This window comes from Cottoperca gobio, chromosome 17, assembly GCF_900634415.1.
Source record: "Cottoperca gobio chromosome 17, fCotGob3.1, whole genome shotgun sequence".
Lineage (NCBI taxonomy): Eukaryota > Metazoa > Chordata > Actinopteri > Perciformes > Bovichtidae > Cottoperca > Cottoperca gobio.
In genome coordinates, this window is record NC_041371.1 from 11,544,351 (window position 1) to 11,559,304 (window position 14,954).

The 14,954-nt window shown below is 38.0% G+C and overlaps 3 protein-coding genes across 3 annotated transcripts; 2 read left to right on the forward strand and 1 right to left on the reverse strand.

Moving 5' to 3' along the window:
* Positions 1-272: 272 nt before the first annotated feature.
* LOC115021998 (uncharacterized) lies at positions 273-4,465 on the forward strand. Its single transcript, XM_029452777.1, has 6 exons — positions 273-563; positions 1,593-1,775; positions 1,860-2,117; positions 2,836-2,934; positions 3,237-3,254; positions 3,664-4,465. Exons 1-6 carry the CDS (start codon positions 485-487, stop codon positions 3,747-3,749), a joined length of 723 nt encoding a protein of 240 aa, XP_029308637.1. The 5' UTR covers positions 273-484; the 3' UTR covers positions 3,750-4,465.
* Positions 4,466-5,830: 1,365 nt separating this feature from the next.
* LOC115021983 (cell division cycle protein 20 homolog) lies at positions 5,831-10,043 on the forward strand. The gene is given in 12 exon segments (XM_029452752.1): positions 5,831-5,973; positions 6,397-6,611; positions 6,707-6,849; positions 6,939-7,035; positions 7,129-7,254; positions 7,483-7,520; positions 7,522-7,680; positions 7,785-7,879; positions 7,968-8,196; positions 8,954-9,079; positions 9,223-9,340; positions 9,569-10,043. Coding segments are annotated over 11 exon segments (1,503 nt in total). The 5' UTR covers positions 5,831-5,973; positions 6,397-6,418; the 3' UTR covers positions 9,748-10,043.
* Positions 10,044-10,498: 455 nt separating this feature from the next.
* Positions 10,499-14,557, reverse strand: elovl1a (ELOVL fatty acid elongase 1a). The gene is made up of 8 exons (XM_029452771.1): positions 14,205-14,557; positions 13,364-13,457; positions 12,909-13,099; positions 12,711-12,791; positions 12,256-12,312; positions 12,035-12,140; positions 11,666-11,805; positions 10,499-11,524 (listed from the first exon to the last, which is right to left on the reverse strand). Exons 2-8 carry the CDS (start codon positions 13,422-13,424, stop codon positions 11,216-11,218), a joined length of 945 nt encoding a protein of 314 aa, XP_029308631.1. The 5' UTR covers positions 13,425-13,457; positions 14,205-14,557; the 3' UTR covers positions 10,499-11,215.
* Between the last annotated feature and the right edge of the window lie 397 nt (positions 14,558-14,954).

The following is a 14,954-nucleotide window of genomic DNA, read 5'->3' on the forward strand; positions in this document are numbered from 1 at the left end:
TTAGTTGTCTTTCATTATTGACAAGATGATCAAGTTCTTTATAATCATGTGAACAACACAATTACAGTGAAGCAGTTGTTGGCAATGGAAATCTTGAATCTCAGGCTCCGTCCAACAAATCTCAAAGCAAAATGAGAGTCTAAGACATTAGAAAGCGCAAGTTAAAATATAGGGCTAAAATATAAACATAGCTACTGAATCTGTGGGAGTGAAACCCCCAGTCCACGTGCCAGCTACATGAACCAATCAGAAGAGAGAAGGATGCACATTTAAAGAAAAGTCTGTCAAAAACGAAACCGGAGTGGAGGAGAGTTGTTTTGATGTCCGTGATTGTCTGAAGTGTTTGTGAACGTTTTCAGCTCTCGTCTATTTTAAGTGCGTTGGTTACGCTTAAATGGCTTAAAACAATCCTCGGTATTAACTCCGGAGACTTTCATCCTTCCTTTACAGTTGAACATTGCTGGGACAACCAGTCACGCTAGAAATGCACTTTCTTGGCATTTTTCTTGGCCTTTTTGTGCTAATTTTATCCGATTCATCACTGGGTTTTCCTGTTCCAGTAGGTAAGAAGCTTGTCTGTTTGCATTGCTTTCCTCCTGGATATCTCACACCAAGAAAGAGTAACAACACACAAGTCTGAAAAACTGGTTTATGTAGGTTATCTTGGTTAGCCTTTGCAATCACTTACTTTACAGTAGCATTAGAGTCATTCAGTATGGTAAGATTCATATTTAATGTTTATGTTTTACTTCGTTTTACTCCTCAAATGACTGTAATTGTACAACTGACTAGTAAGTAGCCTTTCAGATACAACTGCACAATGTCAATAGAATAGCCCTGCAATAAATCCAGTTGTAGTGAAGTTTAGTGCTCAGTTTCTTGTTGACACTGTCGCTATGGTTATTTATGAGTTAGTTAGTTGTTATGTAGTAGGTAGTTATGAGGGGTTAGTTGTGGTGTTGTACTACGTTAAATTGAAAGTTTAGTCTATCACCTACCCCTTATTTACACAACTAAGGGAGCAGATGATTGGAAACACCTCCCAACTTTATGCAATCACAGTTAAATCAGTCAATGTCTGTCAGAGTCAACAAAACACTTGATTACATGAAATAAAAAAAAATCGATTTCTTGTAGGTCTCTTATATTAGATTGCACAGGTGTACCTGATACAACTGGTGACGCAGTGTAGGTTACTTTTTATTCCGCAATGCATTGTCATAGTGAAAACTACCAAACCTTTAATGTGGACCAACTTGGACCAACATTAGATCATTAAAAATAATTTACATTTTAACACGCTGCAAAGGACCATTCATCAGAATCAGTGATTTCACTTTTTGTTTTAAAGTCACAATCTATTTATGTTTTGCAAAATTAGATATTCATGCAGAAGTCCTTTTTTTTAAATGATTAATCTAACATTTTATTATTTTCTGCACATATTACATTTTAGTCTATTTTGCTTCTCCTGATTCATTACATGAACACTTTCCTATGGAGGCTTAAAGCCTACTGGAACATTTGGATTCTCTTTAATGTTTTACTGTTAATGTATGTGTTTTGGTTACCCCCCCCCCCCCCCCCATTAGATACCATCATAGTGCAGGTCCAGCAGTGGGCAGTGGTGGGAGCTCTGCAGGTCACAGAGCAAGTCCTTCTCAATGGAGTCTCTCTTAGTGGAAAAAGCCAGGAATTTGACAGCATTATCCAAACCATGTCAGCTGATACACTCCTTCCAACTCTTATCAGTGTCAACCACACGTCCAGCCTGAGTAAGAAAATCCTCATATACCAGTAATGATGGTGACGGTGAGTCAAATATTATGTTTGTCAATAGCCTTTATCTTCCATTCTAGTGAACCACACTGTTCTTCATTCTCGTGAATGCATACTGGAGGGGTCTCAGCTGCACTGGGCTGACCGTGTGTTCTATGATGGGAAGGTGTTTCTGACTCTGGACCACACTGACACGTGGACAGCGCACATACCGGAAGCACTGGCCTTTAAAGTGTTGTGGGAGCAGGAAGAGCAGCGCACAAAGGCGGAGCGGATCCACCTTCAGGAGGGATGCGTCAAGATGATGGCAAAGCTGATGCTTTCTGAGGAGCAGTCTGGTATATATTTGTTCTGGCTTTTGAGAACACATTTTGAAGATTTGAATTTTAAATGTATTGTATTTGATAGCGACTATACACTTTAACAACATACAGAGCATGAAAGTGATGTGCTGCACAGAGAGTTTATACCTATTGCTACTTTTAGTTGATTTCAGTTGGTAATGTGCTCCAGAGTTGACAGCCCATTATGGAGAAAGCCGATTGTCCAAATCAGATCCATCATGTGGTATTTTACAGTTGCCAAACATATAGTATCAAAATATAGTGTGAAGATGGTAGCATTCATAGAAATGAGTGTGACGATAAAGGCACTCTGCCTGTGACATGAATGATCAGTTGCAACTTTTGTAAGGCCCGTTTTACATAATTCATTCACTGTTATTCTCACTACAATGTTATTGGTTATAGATATAGTTATTCACATTATTAGATAATGACTTTTCTGGGTCCATAACTACACAGGTGTCTGGTAGTTTTGACTATTTCAAGGGTTGAAAGTCAGGAGAAAAAAGCCTGATGGTGGTGGAGGCAGCTCATGCTGTTTGTCTGCAAGTCATATGACACCAGCTAGAAAAATGAAAGGGTTATACAAAAGTAAAACATTAGTTGTCTCTGTGATGGCAACAGTCCACCTCAACATACAGTTACCCACACATTTTACAGTGGCCAGTTTTGTTGACATGCAGTCAGATTACAATTGTATTTGTTTTTGTAGTTCCAGGGATTCCCTTGCCTAGGTTTCTGATCCCAATCTTGGCGCTCCTGGTGTTTACAGGACTAATCATCATCAGTCTCATCCTCTTCAAAAACCAGGGTGAGTAAATAAGAGTTTTCCTTTCCATTTGGATAATAATAAAACAAGTCTTTCATCACAGCTACTTATTCAAAAGCAGCCTCCCAATACTGCAACATTATATGGAATGTAGTCTTGTGCTGCATTTTGTCAGCAAACGGCAATAACTGTTTAATCTTAACTTCTGCTTTAATTTAATACCTCATAATATGTAGCATATCTTTGCTATATTGTTGTCACATGATTTTGGTATGGAGTCTCATGCTCACAGGCAAATATAAAGCATAGTCATGTGCTTTGTCTTTCTCTCACTCTCTGCCTAGGTTTGAGGCACCCTGGAGGTAAGGAAACAACATTCCCTACGTTTCTCTTTAGTTGCTGTAGACATCTCAGTTAACAGTCTTGGGAAAAGATTGATAGAGAGTTAAATATTAAATTAAGTCAAAACCACATACCCTTTAGATGGGCATGTTCTTATAATGTATCTTTTGTCCATCCTGACTCACCATGACCTCACTGTTATTACGGAGTACATTTTATTACTGAATTACATACTGAATATGACTGCACTTGTCAAGTCAGCTGGTGACACAGGGATAATAGCTTCTGAAATAAAACTCAGTTAATGCTAATACGAATTGTATTAGGAGTGATATCCAATAATGTCGAACACTGCGTGATAGTACGGAGCTCATTATGTTTAGTTTCTTTTTTTCTGTGAATAATCTGGATTCTTTACATTCCTTGCAGGTGTTGTTGGCTCAATTATACATTACCCCAAGGACATGAGTGAGACTGCTCCAGACATAAAAGGCAATGGTTACCGTACCTTGTAATTCAAAGCTCCAGCTGGTTAACAGGGCCACGTTTGAGCTTTCTAGTCCATTTCCACGGTTGAATGTCCACATACTGATTTAACACTTCCACTTCCTGCTGTGTACAGACAGTATTGCTCCATGAATGTAACCAAACGTGTGGTCTAGTTTCCAGACTGCATTATGTTATGCACTTTAATGTAATTATCACACTTTACTCTGGTGCATTTATTCCATATACTTTTAATATGTGTGCATGCATATTCACATATATAAACACACACAGAAATGTAATCATGTTGACTGCCTGAGTCAATATACAAGCTTCTTTTTGCACAATTAAAAACTGTAAGGGCAGACATTTTAATCATTTCTGGACTAAGCTATTCAGGTAAACAATTTATGTGTAAATGTATAATAAATATGTTCTATGTTAAGCATGTACAGTATCTAATGCAAGTTAAGACAAAAAATATCCCAACTTGTCTTACAATCGGTGAATAAAGCCCTGCTCTCAAGTGCTTTTAGTTTTGACCAATCACACTGAACTCTGCCAAACACTGGATGGACTACTGTCAGTGTGTCCAGTGATCCAAAGACTGTGTTGTGTTGTTTGGTTTGAGATACTGTCCTTATGGTTTTCATATTTCTTTGTGTCTTTTCTATATGTTTGCCCCTATGATTTGTTCATGTAAAATTTAAATAAAATGTTAAATAAAAATTATATTATATTATTATTATATTGTCAGATTATTTTTTTCATTCTGTGTTAGGTTACCTTAATGCTAATTCAAGAACAAATCAAGAATTCACTTTTTACCCCCTTTTATTTGTTGACAGGTTTGTGCCTCAGCCTTTCACACCTAAAGCCCTTGAAACCACACCGTGCAACACTGACTATTTTTATTTAGTGTTATGCTCTGCCTCATAAAATATTGGAGAAGAGATGATGTGGGCTGTTTAACAATGCCCCAAGTTTCTTTAGTCTCATGCACATTAAAAGCTACATTACGGCACCATCACCTGTCATAAACAACAAAATACACTGCATTATACACTATTCAAAATATACATCAACTATAGACAAACTGTTGCATAAAAGTAAATTATATTAGAACTTGTATAACATGTGACAACATAAACATTTGACCAAATATAGACATTGCTGAAGTGGTTCTTACTGATGGCTTATGCAGCGGGAAAAGAGTAGGACATTCGCACCTCATCAATGATCATAGACTTTTGAAAAACAGCAGACTTTCAAGTTTGTTTGATTTCATAATTCATTCATTTGCATAACTATTGTTCGAAGTCTCAGAAAAAGGAAAATTATGCATTCTCATTCTGTCAAGCAAGTTTTTTTTGTTTTTCTTTAACACAATCATAAAGAGCTGTATTAGCTGCCTCCCACTATCCCCCTGCTTTCCTAACACATATAGTCCTCCGAGACACCAATTTCATTGCGATACAGATGTGTTAGTCTTTATGTTGGATTTTCTTAATCCAATCAGATAACTCCACAATCACAATTTGACCGTTAATCACCAAGTTATGTTTATTATGGCTCTTTTGAATGAACAAAGTAGGGGTAATTTAATTCTTAATTAATTCTCATTCCGGATCTTAGAGTATATGTCTAATACAATGAATATTTAAGGCAGCAGTGTGCACCACCAACTATGTTATATTGCAGATATGCATTTAAAGAAGCATTCTAGTATAAAACGAGTTTTCTAAAACATTATTTAATATTTGTACAACATTTGGCCTATTGTCTACTTTAGTTGAAAGGTTACTAATTGGATCTTTTATATCTTATTTCTCAAGATTCAAATAATGAAATAAAAACGTTTGGTAATAGACATTCTAAAGTAAAGCAACCTACATCAAATCTTCTTTCAGAAAATTCAGATTTCTAAAGTTTTTCCTCTTTTTTTATTGTTTACGTTTCACACAATGACATACGTCTTTAAATGTACATCCTTCTCTACACAATATCATAATGTGTCCGATAGATGGCGATATACTTTTGAGGAGGAGGTTTCCTCCACCAATCACATTAACGCATTCGTAAAGTTGTCATAGTAATGCCTAGAGATAACGGCAGCTTCTTGGACGAACCAATCACAGGAGCGCTTTTTGGGATTAAACCGTGTAGCGTCACCGTCCTGAAATTCAAAATTTAGAAAGAAACGAGAGAGGAAGAACAGTTTTGCTTCAGTGTTTTCCACGTTTTCTGTAAGAGGTGAGATAATTGTTTATTTTCAGGTTGCTAAAGTGCCATTTTTGTCGAGAATTACATTTTTAAAGCTGTAAATGCTACTGGAGTTATTGCTTAAATGTGCTCCTTTTATGTATATGCTAACTTGTGTTCGTTTACGACGTCAATTTTAACGGCATTTGCTATAAAGTTACCTAGATTAATACAAAATAAGTTTAGCTGATTTAAAACGACTGCCTGTTTTAATTAAAAATGCATTTTAATGACCGTTTTCCGGCTCATCACGTCAGCAGCTAAAGAAGTTTACGTTAGTGCTAACGTTTCATCTGAAATACTAGTGTTAGCATGTGTAGCCTAATAAATTAACAGACCTACAACCCGTTCACACGTTAATATTATAACTGTGCACATCAGCTTATTTTATTTTTTCCTTGATTTATATTACAGTTCGTTTGAAAACCTGGCTAAAATGGCGCAGTTTGGGTTTGACAACGACATCCACAGTATCTTGAAGCTTGATATGCCCATCACAAACGCTCCCATGGCGAGGTGGCAAAGAAAGGCCAGCTCCTCAAACACATCCGCCTTGAACGGATTGTCGCCTGGCAAATCTGCTAATGTGTCTCTTAGTTCATCATCAAAAACGCCCAACAAAACGCCAGGTAATGTGTGCGCCATTATATTCGTGCAACTTGAGAATATAGTCTCTGTAGTTATAGCTCTGCAGATGTTAACCTCCATGTCTTTTGAATCTTAGGCAAAAATAAAAAACAAACTCCCTCTAAGATGGGAGGCGACCGCTTCATTCCCACCAGAAACGGCAAACAAATGGATGTGGCAACTTTCCTGCTCGCTAAGGAAAATGAACCTTTGGACACAACCGATACAACAGGAACATCAGTAAGTTATTAGTTTGATACGTTTCCTATGATCCTTTCCTTAAATAGGGTTTTATTATATTTATTATTTATTATTTGTCTTTTTTAAAGGAAAGCCAAAAGGCCATGTCCTTGTCACTGAATGGTTACAACATTGAGGATGCAAAGATCCTGCACCTTGGAGGGAAGCCGTTGAATGCTCCAGAAGGTAAGGATAGATGTCTCAACTTGGTGCTTGGCAAGAATATTGCATGAATATAGAAAGTGAGGTAATTTTGGTTTTCTTTTATCTTTAACTTAGGCTATCAAAACAACTTGAAAGTCCTCTACAGTCAGGGTGCAACTCCTGCCTCAGTCAAAAAGACAAGATACATATCGCCAACTCCTGACAGAATCTTGGATGCTCCGGACCTTCGAAATGATTTCTGTAAGTCTGACACTTCAGAGGTTTTTTCTAATAACATTCTTGCATGATGGTAATTTATTCTGTGACTACAGCAGTGTAAGCGTAACTTATCATATCTTAGATTCACAGCAATCCACTGAGGATTTTGATCACATTAGTCTTTATACGAAGTATAATAATTTTGTACATACTTTAAGCCCTCCTGCACACCTAGCAAGCATTCATTTGGTCTTTTTTTCTCTCTTCCAGATTTAAATCTGCTTGACTGGAGCAGTCGAAATGTTCTCGGCTGTGGCGCTTCATAACAGTGTCTACCTGTTGGATGCCACTCAAGGAGACATCACACTGCTCATGAAGTTGGAGCGCGAGGAGGACTACATCTGCTCGCTGTCCTGGACCAAAGAGGGAAGCTACCTCGCTATTGGCACCAGTGACTGCAAAGTTCAGGTCAGTGTACTGATGAAAACGCCACCATAGTTCATTAGGACACATGGCAATCAAAGATCTGCCTCCTATTTTGTTTTTACTGATACATTTTTGTTTTACATTAGTTGTGGGATGTTGACAAACAGAAGTCTCTACGCAACATGGCCAGCCACACATCTAGAGTTGTTAGCCTGAGCTGGAATGACCATGTTCTCTCCAGGTACAGTTGTTTCCTCATTTCTTATACAGAAGACAAACTTCCAGTAGTGTGCGTTTGTTGGACTCTAATATGTTTCTCTCACTCCTAGCGGCTCGAGATCAGGACACATCCACCATCATGATGTGAGGGTGGCAGACCACCACATCACCACGCTTACTGGTCACTCGCAGGAAGTGTGTGGGCTTCAGTGGTCCCCTGATGGGCGATACCTGGCCAGTGGGGGAAATGACAACACGGTGTATGTATGGCCCCGTGTGCAGGAGGGCAATGCCAACCAGTCTGTCCGCTGCTGGAGTGAACATCAAGGAGCTGTCAAGGTGAGTAGCTTGCCAAATGCGGAACATTTTGGGAATGGAAAAGATGAATTATAATGTAACAAAATGGTCCATGGGATTTCTTGAACCACACCCTACCAGGAAAATATTTTTCTATAATCTAATATTTCCCTCTTGATAAACACTAGTATTTAGGGAGATTTATTTGCAGAAATGTAATATAATGTTCATAACTTTGTGTATAATCACATGAAAATATTGTGTTTATAAAACAAACAAAACGCCCTGTTTCCACAGCAGCTTAGAATGGACAAACTCTGGCTCTAGGTGAGCCTTTCGCATTTTTATGCTACCTGAAAGCCACCTTAGTTCGACAAGCTTGTAAAACTGCAGCAAAGTCGGCAGTCTCCTGAATTTCACTGCTTCTAAAGTAGTAAGGATAGCCTCTGAGCAAGGCCAAGTTTCTGTAAGATGCCACGGTTTTCCTTGTGGCAGCTCGTTACGGCAGTCCTGTAAAAGTAGGGGGAGGGTAGTTTAAAAGAGAATTAATAATAATTTTAAAAAAACACTACACTTTCCCTTAAGTTATGTATTGTCTAATTTATCAAGTCTCGCTTCACGAAATAAAAAATAGTAGCTTTATACTTCTAGCAAACAGAATTTCAGATTTCTAGATCATTACGCACAATAACATTGGTTTTCTTTTGTGCCAGGATGAAGTGTACATATTGTTTTGTCGTTCATTTTCTTCCATAGACTGTGTAAAGCTTGAAACTCAATGGATGTTTTATCATTCTAGGCTTTGGCCTGGTGTCCGTGGCAGCCAAATATCCTCGCCTCTGGAGGTGGTACTAGTGACCGTCACATCCGCATCTGGAATGTAAACAGTGGCTCCTGCATCAGTTCACTTGACACTCAGTCCCAGGTGCATACCATGGCTAGACCCTTTAGATGCTTATTCTTAGTAAAAAATGTACCTCCATTTGTGTTTTTGAAAGAATATATTTTAACTTTGAGGTGACTAGTCTTCTTTTCTCAAATCTCACACATGGTGACTTCACTTTTCAGATCTCATCGCTGGTGTTTGCACCCAACTACAAGGAGTTGGTCTCTGCCCATGGATATGCCCACAACAATGTCGTTATCTGGAAGTATCCCTCTCTCACCAGGGTTGCAGAGCTCAACGGTAAGTTAGTTTCTTAGTATTGGACTGTTTGACTCTGTGCTTGTTCACACTAAGGCTGCAAAGTCCAAGATGTCGTCCTCCAAATTTCTTGTTTTGTCTACAACTCAAAGATATTCAGTTTACTGTCCATAGATGTAAAGAAACAAAATATTCACATTTATTTTAAGATGGAATAAGAATTTTGACCTCATGCTTTCTGCTGGTCTAAACATTAATATTACGTTTCAGGCCACGAGGACCGAGTTCTCAGTTTGATTCTGAGCCCAGACTTCTCTACTATTGCGACTGTTGCTGGAGACGAGACTATCCGTCTGTGGAAGAGCTTTGAAGTGGATCCTATTAAGAAGAAGGCCAAAGAGAGGCTGGCCAAATCAACTAGCGGTGTCATTAACCAGTTAATCAGATGAAATGCTTAGAGTTTTTTTTTTTTTTGGTCTACACCAAACAAGTTATGTGCAAATGTTTTTATTTAATCCACAATAAAATTACCCAGTGTTTTAGCTGCCACTGATGACTTACTGCTGTTGTGTAGTGGGTTGTTGGTCTCAATTGTTTATACAGGTCTGCTAATGTGAAGTACAACTCTTTTTAGTGTCTGTTTAAGCAGAAGATGTATTTATGACCTTCACTTAGATTTCATTTTATATTCCAGATGTATTGTATAAAGTGGGCTGGGCTATAAATAAATGGTTTGATTACCATATGTGATTGTCAGTTATCATTTTATTAATCACCATGCTGCAAATTTCACAATCTACACTAGTGCCTCATTTTGACACCTGCCAAACATTTCATCTCGTGTGTGTGTGTGTACACTAATGAATGGAGACAGTTTGCAGGTTAGTTGAGATGGATGTTTTCACTCACTTCAGCAGCTGAATAATTCAATTTCTTTTGGAACTCAGATTTGAGTAAATGTTTAAAAATAAAACCTAGCTCATTTGTTCTTGCTCTTAGCCAATTCATGTAGAAGTTTAAATGAAGTTATTCACTTTAGGTAAAATTATTTCTGCATGTCAGAACCAAGTGAATCTACTGAACATTGAATAACAGCTGTTGGATACAAACATCCATTTTTATTTTGGGCAAATGTTAAAAAGCCAAGGCAGTCTTCACAGCACGTTATGTACAACAGTAAAAACACCATATACATTCTGCAGTGATATTCAGAAACAGCACTTTTATAAAAATCTTGTTCAAATTTAATGGAACGTTTCAACTACATGAATAGTGCTTATAGACTATACAATGATGCAAAACTCAATGATTAGTACCATTGACTATGCAAAATTGCTAAATGCACAAATACTGTAATATACAGTATAACATTTATTTTCCACAATTCTTAAAATTGAGGTGTGGTATGTTAAAAAAAAGCACACCATAACTGCTTCCAAAATGACACAGACCTTTATCTAAAAAAAAATTATTTTATTTCAAAAGATAAATAAAAACAGAACTAAATATTTGACATTTACAACAAAAGCTTTGTAGCAGTTATTTATATGCGCTGGTCTTCAGTGGCAACTGTGCGCTCCTCCCAAGCAACAACGTGCCAGCCAAACAGTGTAGGTCAAGCTTGTGCGGGCCAAGCCTGAGTTGAAGAATACCATCAGTGACAAAATGAGCACCAATCTTCATACAGTGTTCATCACAGTTAATAGTTTTCACAACAACTAACACACACAATGTGGCAAGTAGAGATCACCATCAACACAAATGTGCATAAGAAAGACTAGATTTGTATAGAAAATATAAAGTAACATTGAAATTTGCACCATTCCAATATGCTACTAGATATGAAAGCTGAATGACACTTTCAAGGTAGCTCTATGAAGACTTCTTGTATGCCTCCTCATTTCCAGAGTCACTATGTCAGATGTCCTTTACTTTGACCATGAGGATTTTGCCGTTGGTGTGGTGGTGGCCATTCCCATTCTCCAGGTGTTTCCCATTGGCCACCGCAGTGATCGGTTCACGGATTGAGCCGTTCTGTTTTGGCTTGTCCTCTGCGGCAGGAAGCCGCTTTCCCTTTATGTAGGCCTGTATCCAAAAGTTGGAGAAGAGGAGGAAGAAGAAGATGCCATACATCCAAACCAGGTGGATACACATGGGAATCTGGTAGTCACACGTTTCCATGAAGTAGTACTGGCTGATGTGAACTGAGACGATAACAAACTGTGTCTGTAAAAAAACAGAAAATGACAGATTGTTATTAAAAATCTCATTCTAGAGCAGTTAATTGTAAAATGTTATTATTATTATTATTATTATTATTATTATTATTATTATTATTATTATTATTATTATTATTAAAGAACATACAAGCTGAATGGCGGTCATGTACTTCTTCCACCACAGGTATTTGTGGAAGCGAGGTCCTGCAGCAGAGAGTAGGTAGTAGAAGTACATGATAACATGGACTGTTGCATTCACCATGGCATGAAAGCAGCCCATTCCTGCAGCTTAAAAGGGAGAAAACAATAAGTTTAATTAGACATTTTTGTACAACTGTACACCGCTGTCCCCAATTTATTGTTTTGGCCTTGTACTTTCATTTCTTTGGATGTAAAGCAGTGAAATGACAATCTGTAATTTGAGGAGGTTTTAAGCTATTTCTAGGGCTAAAATCCCTTGTTTATGCATTATATGTATAACATGTTTTACGTTGATATAATGCTAAGTAAACCTCACCTGGAGTCAGGGTGATGCCCCACCACCACGTCCAGGGCATGAAGGAGTGATGGAATACGTGGAGAAATGTGATCTGGCTTTGTTTCTTCCTCAGCACAAAGAATACCTCAAATAAAAAAGTACAACAAGCTAAAGTTTACATGCACAAAAGATCAAAAAGTAACAAGAAAAAGAAAAAAAAAGGCAAAAGAAAATGTTTGAAGAGATGAAAATGTCCTTACTGTGTCAAGGAGTTCGAGGTATTTTGAAATATAAAACAACCAACACACTCGAATCATCTGGGGGAAGGAAAAGAAGAAAAATTAGGACACTAATGTATTTTTTCAGCCTTCCGAAAAGTCCTAACCTACAGAAGAGTAGAGCCAGGCTTAAGGAAAAAGATGAGGGGAGGAAGATTTATTTTGTAAAGTTGAAGATTATAATCCAACGTTCTGTATATGCACTAACGCTAGTAGTTGATTTACTCTCAAAAGCTCTACGTTTATTCTCAACATTTCAATCTTACTCTGGAAATGCAAAACAAAAACATCTTCACCCTCATTTTTTCCCTTATGCCTGGCCCTAAGAGTCTTCCATACTACCCTAAAAGTCAGAATACATTGTTAGTTTTTTAGGACACAACAGGGAGTGAAAGGTCCTTTCATATGGAGACAAAAGATACAGTTCACTGGCTTACCCGAAAAGCCTGCGGAGTGGTTGAGGTGTCAGCAAGGTCACATTTCCACGTGTAAGTGGTGCCCCATCCAGACATCATGAACTAGATGTAAAAAAAACACATCAGCAGCTCTTATTAACATTTCACAAGCACTCTGGTTTGTGAAGAAACATGGATTTTATTTAGCAAATAAATCAATTTGCTAATAGTTTTCTTTACCTCATACACAATGAAGGCATTTAGTAAAATCATGCTGAGGTTGTAGACAATCATGGCTGTGTTGAGACGGAGGGGCTTGCGGTTTGCCATTAGGCGAGGCCCAACGTACATCGAGAAGAAGACATAGGCCAACAGGATGACGTTCATCTTTATGGGGCCCTGCATGAGGGGATACCCTTTGATTCGGTCATCTGGGGAGCACAAAAACACACATTTCTCATTGGATCGGCATGTCAGTAATAAACACACACACACAAATATCTGGGTCAAATGTAAATGCAGTTTATTCTAAGTTTTGGGTAGAGTCAGGGAGTATTTTAAAAAACAGTGCCTTTTTCAAACTTTAGTTTTATAAACACAGAGTTTTTATTATTATGCTGTGAGATCAGCAGTTACTCACTTATATCTTAACAAAATCAGAGGTATAAATCTGTAACACAGACAAAGACACTTACCAGTCCTCAATTCTATAAAATTGTTGAATTTTGAATAGAGTGATATGGCTGTTTGCAGCATGGTGACTCCTTGTTCGTTGTCCTATTAAAACCACTGAAAAAAAGAAGACACAAACAGTCAGAAACCAGGAGATGAAGCCAGGCGAAAAGTGAGATCTGTTGGGCAGGTGAGCGACAAAGCGACCTGTCCACCGGCTTTCCCCACAGACTGAACAAACAGGAGATGCACAGGCTCATCAGACACCCCCGAGTGCCTTTGTGTTGAAACATTTCACAGAGAAATCTATTTTAGGACCTCATTTCACTGCCTTATCAAAAATGTAGCATGTCAGATACAAATCCTCACCGTTTTAGCACAAAATGTGCTTCAGTTAAAACAAAAAAGGAAAAGCTTCATTCTGTTCAATAAATGAAAAAGGAAACATTGATTCAATTAAAAAGAGAAAAGAAATCTATGAATGTTTTATGAAAGGATTGTGAAATATGAGATCTGCTGTCAACATAGAGACAATGAAATACTCTCTTGCTGACTAACAGATCAAGTCAAACAGGTGAGGCAAAGAACTTACAGCCAGCCTCCTGAGTTATCAAGATATGGGCTGATCTAGGATTTCCAGGGAGGAAGACTACACAGCATACTTTATTTAAAGCAGCAGGATTAATGTTTTGTAGTCCAGACAAACCGTATTGAACTATAAAATGGAAGGCGCATCTGTCAGTCTAACCATGATGAATTAAAAAGAAACCCAATGAACACTTTCACAGGAGCAGCACAAGCACAAATCTCAGACCTCTGAAACTGCTAAAATACTTGCAGTTGTATTAGTATCAAGTGACTCACCAGTTGAGTCCTCAGCACTCACTCCTGTGTGTAAGAGAAGCAGCTACACAGCCAGAGCAGGTAGCACTCAATCCAGAGAATCAAACAGATCAGCAGCAGCAGTGAGAGGGGATCAGGTGAAAACCAGATACATGCAGAGATATTTTCCGTGGGTGGTAGCCTCCAGCTGTCCTAAAATGTCTATGCTTTTTACAGAAAATCCAAAAAGAGCTGAAAGTTTTACAGATAAGAAATGGAAAATAAGCAAGAGATAGAGCTAACTATGGGACTGTCAGTCAGCCAGTCAATTTAAACACCAGGGCACTACTGCAGACCTCGCTAGTTTCAGGACCACACCCTGTTTCAGTGCTTAGCCCCACCTTCATATCCTCACTTAGCCTCTTTGTGATTGGACTGTTTCATCAATAGTGTGGAAGGGGATGGGGTCAGTGAGTTACAGGCCTTGGTTAAAGAAACGTTACAAAAAGTTACAAGTTAACTTTTATAATATATGAATAGTTTAAATTAAAGATGCTCCAGTTAACCAGTTCATAAGCAAATGTGGGTTAAAACATTTTTACTTTATGTGAAAGATGACACAATTATTGACTAATAAAGTTAGTTAACATTAAAAAAAATGTCTGAATAGTTTAGATAATGCACGTCAAACTTGATTTAGGCTAAAGGTGAAATCAGATATCATACGTTTGCGAACCTAACGTAACTTGTTGAGGTGCCCATCCCTTCCTGTGCTGTGTCTTAGAGGCTAGG